General features: G+C 40.1%; 1 protein-coding gene across 5 annotated transcripts in view; it reads left to right on the forward strand.

The window, feature by feature from the left end:
* Positions 1–19,283, forward strand: part of SRPK2 (SRSF protein kinase 2) — a 113,845-nt gene that overhangs the window by 92,121 nt on the left and 2,441 nt on the right. For 2 of the 5 annotated variants that reach the window (XM_063308015.1, XM_063308016.1), the window contains 5 exons: positions 3,103–3,203; positions 3,296–3,403; positions 12,324–12,393; positions 13,558–13,650; positions 14,003–14,095. In XM_063308015.1, coding sequence (XP_063164085.1) covers positions 3,103–3,203; positions 3,296–3,403; positions 12,324–12,393; positions 13,558–13,650; positions 14,003–14,095 — 465 coding nt within the window. Of the gene's footprint in view, positions 1–3,102; positions 3,204–3,295; positions 3,404–12,323; positions 12,394–13,557; positions 13,651–14,002; positions 14,096–14,795; positions 14,910–19,283 lie in introns of those variants that run through there. The other 3 variants (XM_063308019.1, XM_063308017.1, XM_063308018.1) reach the window with 3 other exon arrangements.

Here is a 19,283-nt window from a genome sequence, read left to right on the forward strand (position 1 = left end):
ACTTCTCTAGCAGCACACAGCTCATAGTTTTTGAACCACAGCTACCTTAATCAGCATCCTTTTATCCAAAATGAATAAAAGGAGAGGCTGGGAAGTGAGAAGGCAGACAAAAGCTGATTTTCAGCAGCTGAGCGGTTCACTTAATATTCAAATCACATTAAGAAGTATAAACATAAATCTAAAAATCATTGTTTCCTCACACTTCAATCAATCAACTGATTTTATTACGGTCACTGACCAGTTCAAGATACAATTCTATAAAAATATGCACATTAGCCATTAGCCATAAAATATGAGCCATCTAAATTAAAATAATTTGAAATTTGAGTTTACAAGTTCCAATTAAGTGTTAAAATACGTTTGGATCACAATGTAAGTGAGCCCCTTAATCAAGTTTAAAAACAATCTTATTAATTTGCATTATCATGACTAATATTCTATCAGATATAGTTTCCTCACACTTGTAAATGAAGGTGTGTTGTGTGTGTATTTATTAAGATACTACTGTGATTACTCTCTTGTCTACATTCTCTAAATGTTCAGTAGTGGGATAATTGGTTCTGTTGGCATTTGCAGGACAATTTCACAAATGCCTGAAGCTTACAGTATAAGGATATTATTTGAGTGAGTAGGATGAAGAAAAACATGAGACAAAGGAGGGAATTTGCCAGCTGACTCCTTTAATAACAACTAAAGAAATAAATTGGAGGTAGGGTTGAGGAATATGAGCTAGGTGGTTTAAAAATCCTTCTTTTTTAGTAAATGAATACGTTCCATTATGAAAGAGAGAAGAAAGGACTTAATTTTCCTTTCCACTATATAGAAAACTCCCCAGCTCATTGAAAAAAAAAATCCACTCTGGTTTCAAGCTGACAGGAAGGTGCAGTTCTGCTTGATGAACTTGTGCTGTTGTGAATTGCTGGGATGTTTTGGGGTTTTTTAGAAGCTGTTAGAATTTTGCCTAATAAACTTCACTTAGAAGCTGTATGTGGGAGTCAAAATGGCTGAAGCTTTGTGAATCGTGATTATAAGTGTGAGAATGAACGGGGGTGAGATTTAGCAGCCATTAAGCAAAAGCATTGCTGAGTAAAGAAAATCAGAACGGGAAATTGTCTACGTAATGTTCTAAAAGTTACAATAATCAAACAATCCAGACCTGTAGCATTAATACCAGAAAATAAATAAGATGGGGGGTGAATAAAGCTAAAAATAAACTAACAATGGGGACCAATTTTGTTTAATAATTAAATCACCATACCAGGATCTCCAGTATGGAAAGGTTTTTCTAAGTAATGCTTGATTTAGAGGGGCAGCTTCAAAGAAATAAAATGGGCTGGTGGATATCAGTCTTCATTTTTAGATGTTGTCCAATCAAGTTGTCTGCCAAGTATGAAGCTGTGTTGTGATGTAATCTCCCAATTGGGCATAGAAAGGGTTGTCAGAGGCCCCATGTAGCTTCTGCAGTAGCAGTTCACCATAATGATAGTAGCGGAAACTATTGGATCCATAAGATGGAAGGGTGGAGCTATAGCTCAGTATGGCACTACTGAAATGTTCACTCTAAAGAATTCACAGTTGCTGACATTTTGTGCTCATCTCAAAAAAACAGAAAAGTCAACTTCAGTGATTGACTTGCCATGTTCTTGTAAATATTCCCCTTTGTGAACATTATGAACTAGCATGACTGTATGATGTGGCAATCTTATGCTGGCTCAGCATCACAACAAAAGCAGAGTAATGGAATAGAATTATGTGCACAACTAAGAGGATGAGAGTGAGAAATAGCAGACTATGGCAGGCCATTTTTCAGAGTATTTCAGTCAGTATAAAATGAGATGCACTTTTTCAGGAATTCACATCTAGTATTTTTCCAGGAAACTTTATGCAATCATACAGTCATTTATTATATGCTTCCCTCTACTTGCTGATTTATTTTCTGGGAAGTGTACAAGTTAAAATTAGAAATTTCTCTCACAAGAAGATGATGTGTGTAAGCCATGGCCAATCGTTCTTAAGGTAACATTTTCCAATGGAGTAGAATCAGCACGTATGAAGATTATGAAGATTGTGTGATGTGGGAAACCGGACAGAGGACACCATGAAACATATTCTGTGGATGAAAAAAAAAGGGAAAAGGAGTGAAGAAGTTTCTAAAATAAGAAGGAAACGGGAGACCCAGAGGTGTGAGTTGGCACTTTTCCTAAAAAGGCTCTCACGCAGCTGATTCAACTGGAAAGAAAAATGAGCAGACGGGAGACAGAATGAGAGCATTACAGTACCAATTTGAGGCAATGCAAAAGTGAGCTTATAGAATAACAGTTTAAAGTGGTAAAGGTGTATTATTTTCCTTTTCTGTAGGTTATTCATTCTTATGTTTCAGCGTCCCTTGCATTACATTTGAGCCTTTAGCAAAGCAAAGAAAGAAACTTAGAAAGATACATGCGCCGCAAGCAAATTACGTCTTTCTCTTTTTTGAAAGCACGGCTTTGATTTATCCCAGTTTCAGGTGTGATGTGTTTTTGATCTCTTGCTGTTTAACCAGTGTTCGTTCCACGAATGGGACAGAAAAGTTAAATATTTCATTTTTGTCCTTGCATAATGGTTTACAACTGACAGTGCAAGGGGAAGCCAGATTTTGTGAAGATGCTGCTGGAGGTGATTGGCTACAGCTATTCAAATATTACCAGGCCATGGATCTATGCATATATTGTATTGATGAGAAATGCTTATTTAAGCTTAATAAAGTTTATTTACTTTGCTACGTGTGGTTTATTCTGCAGAGGTGGAAAGAAGTGTAAAAATGGTAAAATACAGATCAAAATAGTCACTGATAAAAGGGAATATACTACATAGGCTTTCTTTCTGCCAATTATATAGGTTGTTAGCCATTTCCAAAGCTGTGTTTGGCAATGTAATTTATAGCATCTTAGGTTAATAATTGGGGTGTCCTTTTTAAAATTTTCTTTCTATATTTTTCATTTTTAAAAAAAAGAAAGTTGTGGAAGACATCAATTATTCTTGCTCTACAGAACTGGATTTTTAAAATAAATGTTGGGTTATGTACTCTGAATATTAACTCTGCCATTTCTTTGCTTGTAATAGCAAAAACTCGGGCTGCTGACTTGCTCGTGAATCCCTTGGATCCAAGGAATGCAGATAAAATTAGAGTAAAAATTGCTGATCTGGGAAATGCTTGTTGGGTGGTAAGTGTGATTAAGCAGTCTACAGCTTTGCTGTTTAGTCTTGTAGCTAAGTTTGAGTATTTTGTAATCACTATTGTCTCTTCCATTTTTAGCATAAACATTTTACAGAAGATATCCAGACCCGACAGTATAGATCAATTGAAGTTTTAATAGGAGCAGGTTACAGCACACCTGCTGATATCTGGAGTACGGCATGTATGGTAAGAACCATATTGTGCTTGCTTTCCTGCTGTTGAATCAGAAATACAATAAAATTATTATGATTTCTGGCCAAAATAGTTTTAAGTAGAGTTATTTGAAATGGCAGTAGCTTAGGTAATTCTAGCTGGGCATTGCAATTTCTGATGGCCAGAGGCATTGGCTGGAATCCAACTTTGTACTGTATTTCTTTTCTTTGGTCTGTAGATTCCCCTTGCTCAATTAATTAAATTTTGCTTAAACCGCCCAGTAAGTGCCAGTGTGCACAAATTGTGCAATACACATAGTATTGATTTGCTCTACAATGATGTGAAGAACAGCTACATGAGAAATATGAGTTGAAAGCCCTGATGGGTGTGGACACATGCGTCTAGTTCTGTTTTTTGTTTTCTTCTTATCAGCTGCAGGTTTTATTTTATTTGTAGCCTTGTATATGTGGGTTTCTGTTCCTAAACTTATAATATAAATACTAACAATATGAAAAGAATTTGGGGGTGTTTGCATTAGAAAGGCTCATAAACTGTAATTCTTCATTTAGATTTCTATGATATGCACACAGAGGGTTCTGCACTGCTCAGGGCCCTTCTTGTCTGCACTTGGTGTCCCTTGATGTGATTCCTACTAATCCCCTGAAGTTTATCTTCAGTTTTCACAAATGGAGCACATGAATTTGACAACATTTCATTTAAAATTATTCGTTTCATCTTAACCGTTTAGTACTTCTCTCTGGCTCCTCTTTCTCCACATTTGTCTCACTCATCACTAAAAGGGGGTGGGGGAAGATTGAGGATTGACTACAGAGATCGTTGTCTGGCCTTGGTCCTGTAGTCTTGAAAGTTTCATCTTGTAAGTCCCAGTGTTCCAAGAATAAACATTCTTCTCTGTGTGGACATAGCTATCATGTTCTGGGCTCACGGAAGCCAGGCCAGGTTTAATTTTTAGTTTAGTCTTTGCAGATTTCAGAGCAGTTCTGTTTGGATTCCAAAAGAGGATACGGGACCTAAGAACAAGGAAGTGAGCATGTAACAGGGCCTCAGCTAGCTTGCGAAGAATTCTCTGGGTGATTTAATTAATAGAATTCTGTGTTACTACTCTCGGTGTCTGAGTCTCTGATTATTGCTGATGCCGAGATGCTATAAAACCTCTGTCACTTACGTCCCAGGGAGAAGTACAGTATGTGGTGGCCTTCCATAAGCAACGTCAAACTTTTTCACAGAAGGCTTGCTGTAACTATTTATTTATCCTGTGGTGAGCCTCTGGGAACAGTCTCTAAGGCTACAAATGCCAAGGAAACTGGGATGCTTACACCAGTATCTTCTGTCTTGGTTTGTTCATTTTGGATATGACTGTGTCTCAGACAGATGCTGGGATTTCTCAAGCTCCTTCTTGAGCTTGATTGCAGTAAGTGTCTCCATCTGTGAGCCATTTGAGTGACCACAGTATGGTCCTATTGCAGTTCATCCTTCATGCTGCCAGCTTGACTGAAAATTTCTGAAAATTTAGGGACCAAACTTGCTGTGGTATTGTTAGTCGCTTGCTGCTTGGAGAACCTCTTAAAAGGTTTTTGTTGAAGGTAGTCAGTTTCTGGTCCTCCCCACTCCATTGTGAGTTAGACTTCCCAGACAGTCTTGCAGTGGTAACAGCACTTGGCAGCTGCAGAATCAAGGCAAAGTTACATGGCTTTAATCGCAAGCTATTTTCTTCAGGGACCCTCTTGCTCCATATAGCCACCATCTAGGTTGCAGGGGAATATATTTCCTTTTGAACAAAATGGCCATTTCCTTGCTCTCCTGATGATGTACCATCATGTCTTCCAGGCACAGGCAATGGGTTTTACAAAACAGTTGTTAACTATTGCCAGCCATGCTGCAAAGTCTCTGTTGTTCTCTGTGCCAACCCAGGCTCTGTTCTACCTTCCTCACTCCAAAAGCTAAGCTTCAGATTGAGGACCAACCTCTTGATGAGAACATCTTATTTACTATGAAAACTAACAATACATACGACTGAGCTCAGAAATTACACACTGTAGCGTATCAGTAGGCTCTCCACTTAACTCAGATATGTTTTGCTCCTGTCCATGGCATTATAACCATTTTAGTGGAAGAACATTGTCATCACCTGCTGGTTGCCAATAGCAAGCATCCTCTGAAAGTTCCAGTTCACACATTCCTCCCACTCAGTGGAATCATAGACATTTGTCCCAGAAGCAAATTTCAAGCACATGTGCCTCCCCATCTCCATCAAGCTGTCAGGCACATAACTAAGTTGGCAGCAAAAATTAATCTCACTTCTGAAACTTACCCTGCAGCAATGGAATTGATGCATCTCTGCTGGGCTCTTCCTCGTGGTCCATATGGTTGGGAAGACAATATGTTAGCCACTGAGCTGTATCCAATCAACTGTACATGAAAAGAAATTTTGCCCAATGACTACAGACGTCATCTGATCTTGAGGCAGCCCTTCTATCAGATTCTTTGTATCCTGGCACTATCATCAGTATGTTTGATACTGTTGTAGATTTGCAGTCCCTTGGAGATGCATTCATCTTCTAGAATGTCCAGTCTTATTCTCACTTAGTCACAGCACATGCCAAGACCCTCAGAGATACCATCCATGCATCCTCATTAGCCCTTGCTGTCCAAGGTAATTCTACTTCGTTCCACTGCTCTGATTTCCCTGACAAGATTGTCACTGCCTCCTGAAAAACCTGGCTTCACCGCCTTCCGTCTATGAGAAGATTTCAACTCCCTGAGACTCCCAGCACAGAGGGCTTGGTCCTGACTCTTGTCTGGTCTCAGGTAGACAAGTTCCTCAGTAAACTCTGCATGAGGAAGTTCTATACTGCACACTGAAAACTTTTTCTCATGTCTGCAGAGGAGGGAGCTGCTCTGCTACGCACGAAACCCCAACCCAGAATCAGGTTGTCTATGAATGATTTAGCTTGTGTCGAGGGCTGACTGATCGCAGCAAGGGAGCTACTTAGTTACAACCACCCCTGCTCTCTGCTCTCCATTTTGAAGGTCCGCAAGGCAAAAATTGTACCAGTGCTAACGTATGGTGCCAAACTGTGGGGCCTATCAAAGGCCTCCTTACTTGAACAAAACCAAGCACACTTTTTAAGGACCATTCTGGGGACTGACAGGAATATACTCGCAGCAGCAGTAAGAGCTGAAACAGGCACCCATTCCATTTACAGTCTATCAGTAATCAAAGTCTTTAAGTATTGGTGGAGGATTCTCCCAATGGAGCATGATAGACTACCAAAAATGTGCCTTGAAGAACAGATGGGCACACCTCAACCTACCACATGGGTCAATAAACTCCTCCAAACTATCACATTCCTCAGCTTTTCATCACAATATTTACTTTCTGCCGGAGATCTGGCCAAGGCAATATTCAAACAAAGAGTCTTGGATGTTAACGCCCAAACAGACATTGAGTCACTTGTACACAATAGGTCGTTGAAATGGCTGGCTAAGAATAAACTCTCCTTTCAAATAGAAAAATACCTGACAATGGGTCTGACTCAATACCATAGGATAGCTCTTACTAGAGCAAGATTTGAGCAGCTAGATTCTATGGCCAAATACAGACGATGCCACCAAGTGCCTTACCTTGAGAGGACGTGTGTTTGTGGAGCATCCAAAGTAGAAGACATTGCACATGTCCTATTTAACTGCCAAATATATGCCCCAGCAAGGGCTCAGTACCTCCAGACACTACTTGACAGAACCACATACCGGGACCATAACAAAAGACTATGTTACTTCCTCCAGGGCACAAATACATACAGTATGTGGTCAACAGAACTGTTATTTATATTTATATTTATATCACATTTCCATCACCGCCCATCTCCCCTGAAAAGGGGACTCTGGGTGGTTTACAATCAAACTGTTAAGTTTATAGTTAGGGCTGTCCAACTGAGAACGCAATTTATAGAACACATTGGGGTGGCATGTAAAGGTGATGAATTCATTTAAACTTACATTGTTTCTGTATTTTATTACTCATTTTATTATAGCTTGCATTTTTATCTTACAATTTTATCTCTATTTTACCCTACTGTATTTTATCGTATTTTATCTTACCGTACTATATTTTATCTGTTTTATGGTATCATATTTTATATCTTATAGTGGCTGATGCCTAACTTCTTGATGTGGTCGTTTGACTAATCAGTAAAGTTAATAATAATAATAAAAGTCTGCAGAGGAGGAGTATTTTGATCCAGCATAGTGAGATATACAGTATCAGTATGCAATGGCCTTTTTGTTGAAATTTAAAAGAGAAGGTTTGGCATACCTTGTTTGAGGATTAATTTGTGGCTCTTTTGTCTGCATGAAGGGTTTACTCCATCTCTGTCTCCCAGTGGCCTCACCAGTATCAATCTTGGACATCTATTTTGATGTCAAAGCTGTTTGAGTCAGCATCTAGTGCTTATTTATTTCTGTTTGCTTTCAAGAAAGACTGAGTGGCATGTTAAGAAATGATGTGCTTGGCAGGTGGACCTGACTTTTTTAGCTATGTGCTGAGATGAAGTGGTCTTACAAGTCCTCATTTCCTTCTTCATGAAAACTGTTGTTTTTCACTTGAGTCAGGACATCATTTTACCTGTTTTTTTCCATATCCTGCAGTGCTGTTGGAATGGTCCTTACATTCTCTGGAGGAAGATGACCTTTTAATTGCATAGAATAGTCATATTCACAAAATACCAGCATTTATTCTTGATCTTTAAGGTCCACGAATGGGTTTGGGCTGTTGCCTTAGCATTTCTTCTTTTTCAAAATAGACGGAGACCATCATAAATCTCTTTCATGATCTATCCAGCATCTACTCCACACTCATGGTCATTCTGTGAAAGCAGTTGCAGTCTCTGTTTTTTTCATTGGCTTTTCTTTACCATTGTCATCTAGACCTTTGGGAAGCAGTCCCCCCCCCCCCACTTTTTTTCCTGGCAGTTTATGAACACACCTGCATATCAACCACAAGCTGACTACTCGCTCCTAAGTTTGAATCACAGGCACCACTGTAAAGCGTCATCTATGAATCACCTACTTCGGTGACATGGCATATCAGTCCATCCTCTCAGTAGGAGGATTCACACAACTTGGAACTTGTATTGGTTTCAGAAACTAAGAGGGGTTGTTGGAAATGTCTGGGTAAATCCACGGTATGCCGGAAAGGAAGAGATACTGCCCAAATCTCTAAACTGTGTAAGGTTCTAAATAGTGTTCTGCAAAGATGCATTCCACATATTGTGGAATTCAGAAATGACTTGTTGAAGAGCCCCAGTTACAAGTAAGTAACCAGTTCTTCAAGTATTGTTCTGTATGTGGACTTCCCACTGACTTCAGTGGTAATGTGTAGGAAACTTGTTTAAACCGATTTGCTACTAGGGTTTTGGTGTCCAAGTAAATCACTGGTAAGTTGCAATGGTCATATTAAGGAGAAAGGTTTTCCAGGTATGGTAGCTTGCTAAGTTTTTTTTTTTTCCAATTTCACAATTTATTCCTAAATTTATGCTCTGGGAATCTATATAGATATGCATTGAGAACTGAAAAAGTATAAAATATTCTACTGTACAAGATGCTGCATAACAAAGCAGTGCATTTTGAATTGGATTTGGGATTGATAGAGACCAACAATCATGCTTGGCTTTGGGAGCAGAACCAGTCTGTGGGATGGTGTGTAGTCTCTCCCAAGTTTCCCTGCATCATCAAGGATATTTTGTATGAAAGCTGTTTTGGTGAAAGCTTTCTTCCCTGTAACTAAAGAGTAAGCAATGCCTTTCTGTAGATTCACAAACAGTAATTTTGCTGCCTTAACTGTATATAATGTTGTATATAGTCTTTCGGAGGTGGATCGTGTTTTGTAAATATTTGTCATACTCAAATAACATGGTTCTGGAAAATAAATGATGTGTGAATTTGTTCTGTCCCGTTAAATGACTAAGTTTAACAAACTGGCTGTACTTTCATGGCCTCTTTGATCACACATGATGCATCTCATATGGTTTCAGACCGAGAATATGTGTATCAGCTTGGGACTCCCTTGCTATACAGATACTGGCAGTATCTGCTATATTGTGTCTGTGTGTCCTATCTGCTTAAAGGCCAGAATAGAGGGCAATACCAAAGGGAGGACTGTATCATTGCAATTGCTGCCCTAATAAAGCAGGATTGTGGCTTCACGTATTATTGACTAGGTTCCTGCTGAAGTTTTGCTCGTTAGAGAGAAATCCATGAAAATACAAGAACTAGATAGCTGCTGCTAGCTTGGCCAGGGCCACTGCTGAGAATTAGAATGAGAACGTGGTTCAGTTGCTTGCCTCTATTATTCATTCTCTCTGGATTGGAGCCAGAGCAATTGTAACGATCACTACCATCAAACATTTATTGTTGCATTGTGTATTCATTGGTGTTCATTAGCCATTGGGAGGGCAGAGAGCCACAAAGCAATTTTTCTTAATGTATCTTTATTTATAGACCTGTTCCAGCACACACATTATTCTTCAGATAATTGCATGATAGCTTAGGAGAAGTACCCCACCCTACAATTAAGACAAGCGGCATTTAAGAAAAACGGGAATGTATAATTCCGTTCCATTTTGCCAGTGGGAAGAATCATTTTTCAGGATGACCCATCGAAGGGAGGGTGCAGCTACATAGTGAATTCATGTATTTTGTCATAGACTTTCTCGTGAATAAGAGAACACACATTTTCATCTCTGCATTCATGGTGACGTTACTAGACACAGAAGTGCCAGGAGACCACTGCAGTTTTTTAGCCAATGAAGAACTAGTATCTGATAGCTAATTTATCTGCCTGGGAATATAATAATACAAAATAAATATGGGTAATCACCTTCTCTTAATTGGTTTTGTCTTCTGATTTTACTTTAAGTGAATACAGTTTTTGCAACAATCATACAGAAAATAAGGACAAATGCCTAAAAGTTCATTCAGTCTTGAAATACAGAAGAATGCTAAATATATTGCATTCAATATATAGTGACCAATTCTCCCTAACATTAACTTTTTTGCTTGTTTCTTTTATCCTTAAATGAAAAGCTTATTCATTGCCACACATTTCCATAAGTTTGGTATCCTTTTCAGTTTGAAATTGTAAGCCCAGCAGGGAAACTATTTTTTTCCTGAAGTGTTTCAGCCTTTCACTGTATCTGCTCAGGTAGTCATTGTAGCTTAGGTACAGTCATGTGTGGATAATTCCCAGAGGGAGGGGAAAAAAACCTACTTGACAACATTGGCTTCTTTGTGTGAAGAGGACAGTTCTCCTCAAGCTTTTCTCAGTTTGGAAAGTGGTCCTAACAAAGGAGATAACAATTTATCTGAAGAGCTGTTGGCTTCTTGCTTTGTATGATGAGTATGTGCTATTTACAGGGCTTTAGCTGAGGCCAAGCTTCATAGTTAAAATAATAATAATAATAATAATAATAATAATAATAATAATAATAATATATCACAAAGAACAGTGTAGGAAAAAACAATATTCTTCAGGCCTTGTGTAATTATTAAGTTTAGTCCCTGCTACAAGTCCATCTCATCTCCCAGATTTTTTTAAGTGGCAAAGGTATGAGAAGCAGCTACAAAGAACGCAGAATTTTTATGCTGCTCCTTTCCATGCTACATTTTCTCCTGGAACTTAGTCCATATTTTTATTGCACCATGTTTCTCTTTATATCCTCTCTTATTCCCCCCCCACCAAAAAAAACCCCTTCTGGTTTAGGATCTCAGTCTGTGGCCCTTTCCTAGCCTGACTATCCTGGATTCTGAATAGAAAACACTAGAGCTAAAATCCAAAGGATCTGCCCAGCCTGGTTCAAAAGGATTTGGGTGCTTTTTAAAAAGTATCCCCTAGTGCAGTATTTCTCAACCTTGGCTTCTTTAAAACATGGGCTTCTACAGTGTCATATACTTACCAAGCTTTGGGAGAAAGTAGTAGATTTTATTAATATGATTGTGTGACAAAAGCTAAAATTTTCAGAAGATAATATTCTTTTGAACTATATACCTAGTACATGGAACCTGACAACCAGACAGTGTAAATGGATTCTCCATGCCCTTACTATGGCCAGAAGACTGATATTGCGGTATTGGAAAAATAAAAATATGGCCCATTTATTCAGTGGATTGAAGAACTGACTGTACTTGCTGCTTATGAGCGGATTGCCTGTAGATGTAAACTTTGTATGGACAAATACATTGAAATATGGGACTTGTTTACACAAAATGCAGTAGGTTAAAAAAAACAACAAAAACATGAGTCATATATATGTATTAGAAATACATACATACTTGAATAATATTTGCATTAGATAAGCATATATAGAATTATAATTGTTTACTTATAACAACATATTATCATGCTTTTTTCCTTTGTTGTATTTGCCCTTTTTTGTTACAGCACATTTTTATGTGTTTTTTTCCTTCTCTCCTTTTTGTAATTAAAAATCAAATAAATACCTACCTACATACCTACCTACCTACCTATGCAACTTGAAGATGTGTGGATTTCAACTCCCAGAATCCTCCAGCCAGCAGTCAGGCTGGGGAATTCTGGGAGTTGAAGTCTACACATCTTCAAGTTGCCAAGGTTGAGAATCACTGCTCTAGGAAGATTTTAAGACCGGTCTTGTGATATGGCATAATCACAGTTGGAACTCATGCTGGGCAGACCCAAACACTGTGGTATGTTCAGATTTTCTGTTAAGCTTGTTTTAAATCCCAATCTAGAAATCTAACTTTGATCTTCATGTAAGCATTCAGTAGCTATAGAAATATTTTTATTTGCGTTTTAAAGCTATGTAAACACTTGTTTAAATTTATTCCTTTCATGAGAGATAAAATCTGTCCACTTCTAAATGTATGTATATATATATATATATATATTTAATCCTAGGCCTTTGAGCTGGCAACTGGAGATTATCTCTTTGAGCCACATTCTGGTGAAGACTATTCCAGAGATGAGGGTATGTATCTTTTAAATACCTAGATAGTGCTTTGAACCTCTGTAACTTCAGGGAATATGAAGGGACAGATCATGAAAACAGTTTCATTTCAGAATATGAACACCACATTTTCCCCCCTCTTTAAAATCCCATCACTAACTGTAGCCACTCCCTTGTGCAGACATATGCTTCCTCCCTAAGACTTGAAAGGATTGCTCTCCAGTCTTGTAAGATCTGCATCTGTGTGTGGAAACAGTGACGCAGTGCAGCTTGGATACAAAACCTGACACCGTGTGGGGTGCATCTCGTGACACAGCGAGATATTTAGAGTGCTGAACCCCCAGCTTGGGACACGGACCGTATTTACCTGATAGGCAGATTTTATACCCCTACCGATTACCTGTGAATTTGGGCAGTGGTGGTAGCATTCATCATCTTAAATTCACTGAAAAGGATAGAAGATGCTGTGGAAAAACGTGAAACATCTTCTACCAAGGTTGGAACAGCATCAGCATTCTTTCTGCGAAGGTAGTTCGCAGCTACCTTGTAAAATAGCCATTTCAAGCTAAAAAAAATTTTTTTGAAATGTTTTTCATACCTTTGGTTCAGTTAATATAAACTTATTTTTTATCCTGCTCTGCACATTTGTGGAGTGTGGCTTCTGGCATGTATGTGTCTGTAGATACAAACACCCACCCACATATATGTGTACATATGTATAAATGTGTCACATGCACATATTTATGGGAAGGGGAATCTCAGGGATTAATTCCAGCTGGCATTGGAAAAGTAAGTTGACATGGTGAAGAAGGTGGCCGCTGCCAGGATTTCTCCTCGGGTATTAGTCTTAAATTCAGGCTTGTCTTCCTTTTGGGTAAATACGGTCATTACTAAATGATGTAACTCCTGCTTCCATCTGTGAACCTGTCCATTTTCCATGCTTGTTTGCTTGAAATGTCCTTTGCAGTGGTGTAACAGCTTCACCTATTTTGCTTTCCTTTTTAAGTGCTGCTAACGATACCAGAACTCTGCTGGTCTTAGAAACCTCTGCATGGGTTTTCTGCAAGCATTGTTGTGTTGGGAACTTCTTTGGATTTTTAAACTAATTCCATTTTTCCCCTCTTCTTTTATCCCATCCTTTCCCTGCCCTTCCCATTCCTATGTCCTTTTTTCTCTCCTTCATAGACCACATAGCACACATCATAGAGCTACTAGGCAATATCCCAAGGCACTTTGCTCTGTCTGGAAAATATTCTCGGGAATTCTTCAATCGCAGAGGTAGTCCCTCTTCTTTTTGAAAGGCACCGTGATGCAGACAGAAGTGGACTGCGAATTGCTGCCTGCAGCCTAGGGCCCCCAAATGCATGTCCAAAATGAGGCGAGCAGCCTCTGTTTTTAGGCCAAAAGTTGTGAAGGATTTGGTGCTTCGCTGTCACAAACAGTGGCATTGCCCCCTGATTTGAATGGCTTTTCTAAATTACCCTGCAAGCAAAGTTCGCATCCCCATATTTAATAGGATTGTCAAGAACATCTATTTCTGTCTGTACCGGGCCAATGTCAGTGTGTGCATGCGGTGTATTGATTAAACTGTTGTATGTTTCTGTTTTGCTGGAAATGTTTTCCAATGCAGATCACATAGCTTTGATCATTGAACTGCTGGGAAAAATCCCTCGAAAATACGCTATGTTGGGAAAATATTCCAAGGAGTTTTTCACCAAAAAAGGTAACGGTATTTCTGAACCCCTAATATAAACAGTAGCTCTGTCCAACAAATGGCTCATCATTATGAGTGATGAAGCATTTTTTAATTTTATTTTGGATTGTTTTTAAAACATGTTACAGAACCTGTGCACAATGAATTTAATTTTTTTTTTTTAAATACCTGGACATTATATCTTTCCTTACTTGTAGTAAACGAGAATGCTCTAGTGTTGTGCTTCAAAGAAATGAAGTGGTACCCTCTAAGCAGAAAAATGTCTGTACTCAGTAGTCCTTGTCTATTGCTTATTGGTGAGGATCTTAATCTTCCGACTTTGGGGGGGGAAAAATTAAGATACACCAGTTCTTCTTTAAAAAATTACTTAGATAACAAGTCTTCGAAGCACAGGTCAGAAGAAAGAGGAAGGCTCTAAAACAACAGATTAAAGGTTAAAAGTAGAATTATATCACTGTTAGAGAAGTTGGTACCAGCGACATCTCATCCTTTCCTGAAACACCGTTAGAAAGATTGATGAGCTGTGTCGACACCAGCTGCCTCGGTCCTTTCTGCTCATATGAGCAGAACCGGGCCGTGCTACCTCTGCAGCTGAGAGGCAAATGGATATTGAATGGAGAGTGATGCAAGTCTCTGCCCGCAACCAAGGATAATTCTGATTGCAAGGAGGGTAGTACTAGTTAGCTTCAAAAGGGTCCTCCTTGTGCAGGTGCCGAGTATAACTGGGCTGCAGGGGATGTGTTTGGGTTGTCCACATCTCATCTTTGTTGTTCTTGCTGTCCTGAGAAAGGTAGATAAAATAAATTTGCTTAAAGGTATTTATACAGCTAAATAGTCAAGGGATGGCTTATATTGCCAGAATGCAACATCTCTTGTTCTGCTTTACTTAACTGAACTCAAACCATTTGAAAGCTCAGAGTTCATTTTGTAAAACATATGACTTGATTAACTATCTTGCTAATCAAGAAAAGGTGATGGGTAAAGCAGGAAAGGGGCTGTTGTATTCATTTATTTTTACGTTTATACTTGACTTTTTCTCCAGGAGCTTAAGACAGCATATATTGTACTCCTTCCTCCAGTATTTCCATGTTACAGCCACCTTGTGGGTTAGGTTGGGCTGAGAGTGAATGACTGGCCCAAAGTCACCCAAGGAGCTTCGGTGACAAGGTGGACTGGAATGTGGGTCTTCCCACTCCTGTCCCAACACTTTAAGCACAATAACTCACCAGCTGTCTAAAATGGTTTTAGAGTGGATGTGAACAATTGTGAGGGCATTTTCCCTCTCCCCCTTCTTCTCTTGGTTTATAATGCAAGTGGATTCACAGAAACTCACTAGCAATAGTTCCTAGAAATGTATGTAATATGAATGATAAGTCCTTAAAAGCACCTCTGTGCTCTCAGTCAGTTCAACAGGAGGTGGACCAAATCAGTTGCTGTTGGACTGTAATCTTTGCCAAGAGAGTCTCAGCATTAAACTTCGAGATGGAGAAATTAAATTGCTCTCTTAGAACTTGCACTATTCCCCCCTTTCCGAGGTTCTACTTCCTTTGTCCTGCTTTCTTTCTCTCCCCGATGGTGCTTCCCCATGGCGCGCATCATATTTTTTTCTGTTGAATTAGCAAATGGTTCTATCTGCAATTCGCTTTGGTAACTGGCTGGCTTGATTTTTTTTTCCTGCTTTTTCCTCCCAAGGTTGATCTGTACACAAATTACTTTATTTATTTATTATTTAAATTTATACCACCGCCCATCTCCCTCCAATGGGGAACACTTTGCTATATGTTCTGCAGCTGCACAGAAGGATTGCTGCAAATAGGAAAGTGAGGGGTCCTGTGAGAATTCAGGCAGAGATTTTCATATATTGTGACCATCTTAATTCTAAGACCATAGTGAATTTCTACTAATGAGGATCAGCATTATCACAAATGGTTGTTATACAATTATCCCATGGTTATCATATGTTCCTCCTGCCAACCTAGCAGTTCGAAAACATGCCAATGTGAGTAGATTAATAGGTACCGCTTCGGCAGGCAGGTAATGGCGTTCCGTTTAGTCCTGCCAGCCACATGACCACGGAAGTGTCTACGGACAAACGCCGGCTCTTCGGCTTTGAAACGGAGATGAGCACCGTCCCCTAGAGTCGGACACGACTGGACTTAATGTCAAGGGAAACCTTTGCCTTTACCATCATATGTTCAAAGAAATCCCTGATCAAAATTTACAAATAACATTTGAAAGTAGACCAGGAGATCTACTGCTGACAAGGAAGCAGATCAAGGAACTGTGGTTGGAAAAGTTAAGATTGGTCTGAGGCCATCTTGTGAGCCACAGACGAGGCAAGATGTCATTTAGGGCAGTGTTTCTCAACCTTGGCAACTTTAAGATGTGTGGACCTCAACTCCCAGAATTCCCCAGCCAGTATCTTAAAGTTGCCAAGGTTGAGAACCACTGATTTAGGGCCTTCTGAATGTATAGTTTTGTTTCTTAAATGCTGCAGTACGTATAACAGCTCATTCCTGACCAATTGCTTTACTCCCTCTCCCCTCCTTTTTAAGTATCTAGAGCTGTGTTTCTCAACCTTGGCAGCTTGAAGATGTGTGGACTTCAACTCCCAGAATTGTGGGCTGGGGAATTCTGGGAGTTGAAGTCCACACATCTTCAAGCTGCCAAGGTTGAGAAACACTGCTCTAGAGAGATGGGTTACAATGTGGGGGGGATCTCCTCCCCACTATTGCCAGTTTCCCTCCATGCCCAGATTTTGTTCTGCCTCCTGATGGCCCTCAGCCGTGAAGCAACTGGGCAGATTCGTCGTCCTCCTCTCCCTTTCATGTTCAGCTGCTGTCTGTAACTGGAGTGCCCCTATAAAAGGCTCGGCAGCAATGTGGCTGGTGAAGATGGCACCCAGGAGCAGCCAGGAAGTCCATTCAAAGTCTTGTATCATCACAAAAAGCCCAAAAGATAAATCTTCATTCTTTAGACCCATTTAACTTAAGAATGAGGGACGCGGTGGCGCTGCGGGTTAAACCGCTGAGCTGTCGATCGGAAGGTCGGCGGTTCGAAACCGCGCGGCGGGGTGAGCTCCCGTTGCTCGTCCCAGCTCCTGCACACCAAGCAGTTCGAAAACATGCAAATGTGAGTAGATTAATTGGTACCGCTTCGGCGGGAAGGTAATGGCGTTCCGTGAGTCATGCTGGCCACATGACCCGGAAGTGTCCTATGGACAACGCCGGCTCCAAGGCTTTGAAACGGAGATGAGCACCGCCCCCTAGAGTCGGACACGACTGGACTTTACGTCAAGGGAAACCTTTACCTTTACTAACTTAAGAATAAACTCTGCATGTTATGAGTAGGCCTGTTTCTCCCCTGAACCAAATCTCTTAAGGGGAGGGTAGCTTAAAACAGCAGAACAAATTCAGTGAAACTGGGTTTTACCAGTGTGTTGCATGCCAAGTCTGTGGCCCTGAGATCCACCAAAACAAGGCTTGGCACGCAGATATCCGCGGAACCGCCTTCGCCAACCAGCATCAGCCCAACCAATTAGAACAACGACAAGGGAGAAACTGCTGCAAATCCCTCATTTCCAGAAGGTTCAGAAGGCGCTGGTTTTTCACAGCAGGGCCAGCGCTGGGTACAGCCTACTGGTGGAGATCAGACTAGCTCCCTCCTTGCTGATGTTTTGGAAATTGTTGATGACCCATGTGTTTTGGGGGGCCTTCCCCTCCGCTTCTTTCCAATGCCATCTTTCACCTTCACTTGTATTGCTTTAATTTTGGGGCTCCTTTTGGGTGATGGTTGGTTTTATTGATTGTGATAAGTTCTGGTGCATTTCAAATGTAACCGAGAATGTTTTAATTGTTTCTATTTATATTCTATCTAAGCTGCCAAGACTCATTTTAATTATGGTGGGGCAGAAATAAATAAGTAGCAGTGTTTATTATGCACATGAGGTCAGTTTTTGAGGCAGAGGATGCGATTTGTATTTGTTTATAGCAGTAGTGTAATGGCATTATGCAAATTATTAATTTTGGGGTTTCTGCAATGATGTAATCCTGCAAAGGATACATACAAACTGACCCAAAGGATCTCTTTGGTGATGTTAACCGTGGAAATGAGCCAAATTCAGGCAATCAGTGCATTTTCCCCTCCTGCTGTGAAAAGGTTTCCCTGTATTAGAAAAGGCGGATTAGAAAAAGAATGTGCTGTTAACGCTAGAATTGTGAGTAGTAATACTGTCCTTGGCTCCTAGTGTTTTGCTATTGTAAAATCAGTAGACCAAAAGATGAAAAAAGTGCATTGAAGATAAATTTCTAGTCCTGCACTGCCCCCTTGTGGCTTGCCTTATTTTAGTCTGAATTTCTTGAAATTGGATGCCCTTTGTTCCCTGGGATGTATGCATTTGGAGTATTTCCTCTTCGAACTGCTTTGACTCAGGGCCAGATTCTTTTACTGGAGCAGAGTGGCTGGAAGTCTGGAGGGTCAAGAAGATCTGACTTCCGTGGTGTCCGTTGAAAGAGAAGAGTGCAAGAAGCGATAGGGCATACAGTTAAAAGTTTCACACTGCTATGGAATCCTACCCTTTTGGTATCAGGAGTTTTTATACTATTCTAGATAGAGTTGGAAGATGGTTGTTCCCCTCTTTTCAGAATTGTAGGGTACTCTCGTTTTCTCAAAAGAGAAAGGCATACTTAAGCACAAGGGTAATCAGTGTGTGTCCTCCAGATATCTTGAGATGTATCTTCTACAAGCCATTGCCGTTAGCCGTGCCAACTAGGACTGATAGAAACTGAACTCAGAAGTATTTGGGAAGTGCTGTTTTGCATACCGTGGCCCTAATGTGAATTAGTTTTTGGAATGCCGGTGAAAGTCTGGCTAGCTGGGTAGCTTACAGCTAAGTCAACCTATGTCTTTTCCAAAAAAGCATGGCTGTAGCGTTGACTCTGAACCAAGCATACACATGATTGCGTCCTTAATTGCAGAGTAGTAAGTAGCAGAAGTTTGCAGATTTAGTGTCCTGAAAAGTTCATTGAGGTCGTGATTCTTGTCTGTGTAATACAGGTAGTCCTTGCTTAGCCATTTGTTTAGTGATGGTTCAGACAATGGTACTGGGAAAAACGACTTAGAACTGGTCCTCACACTTATGACCGTTGCAACATTCCTCCCAGTCACATGATCATGATTTGGGTGCTTGGCAACCAGT

This window comes from Candoia aspera, chromosome 7, assembly GCF_035149785.1.
Source record: "Candoia aspera isolate rCanAsp1 chromosome 7, rCanAsp1.hap2, whole genome shotgun sequence".
NCBI classification, from domain to species: Eukaryota; Metazoa; Chordata; class Lepidosauria; order Squamata; family Boidae; genus Candoia; species Candoia aspera.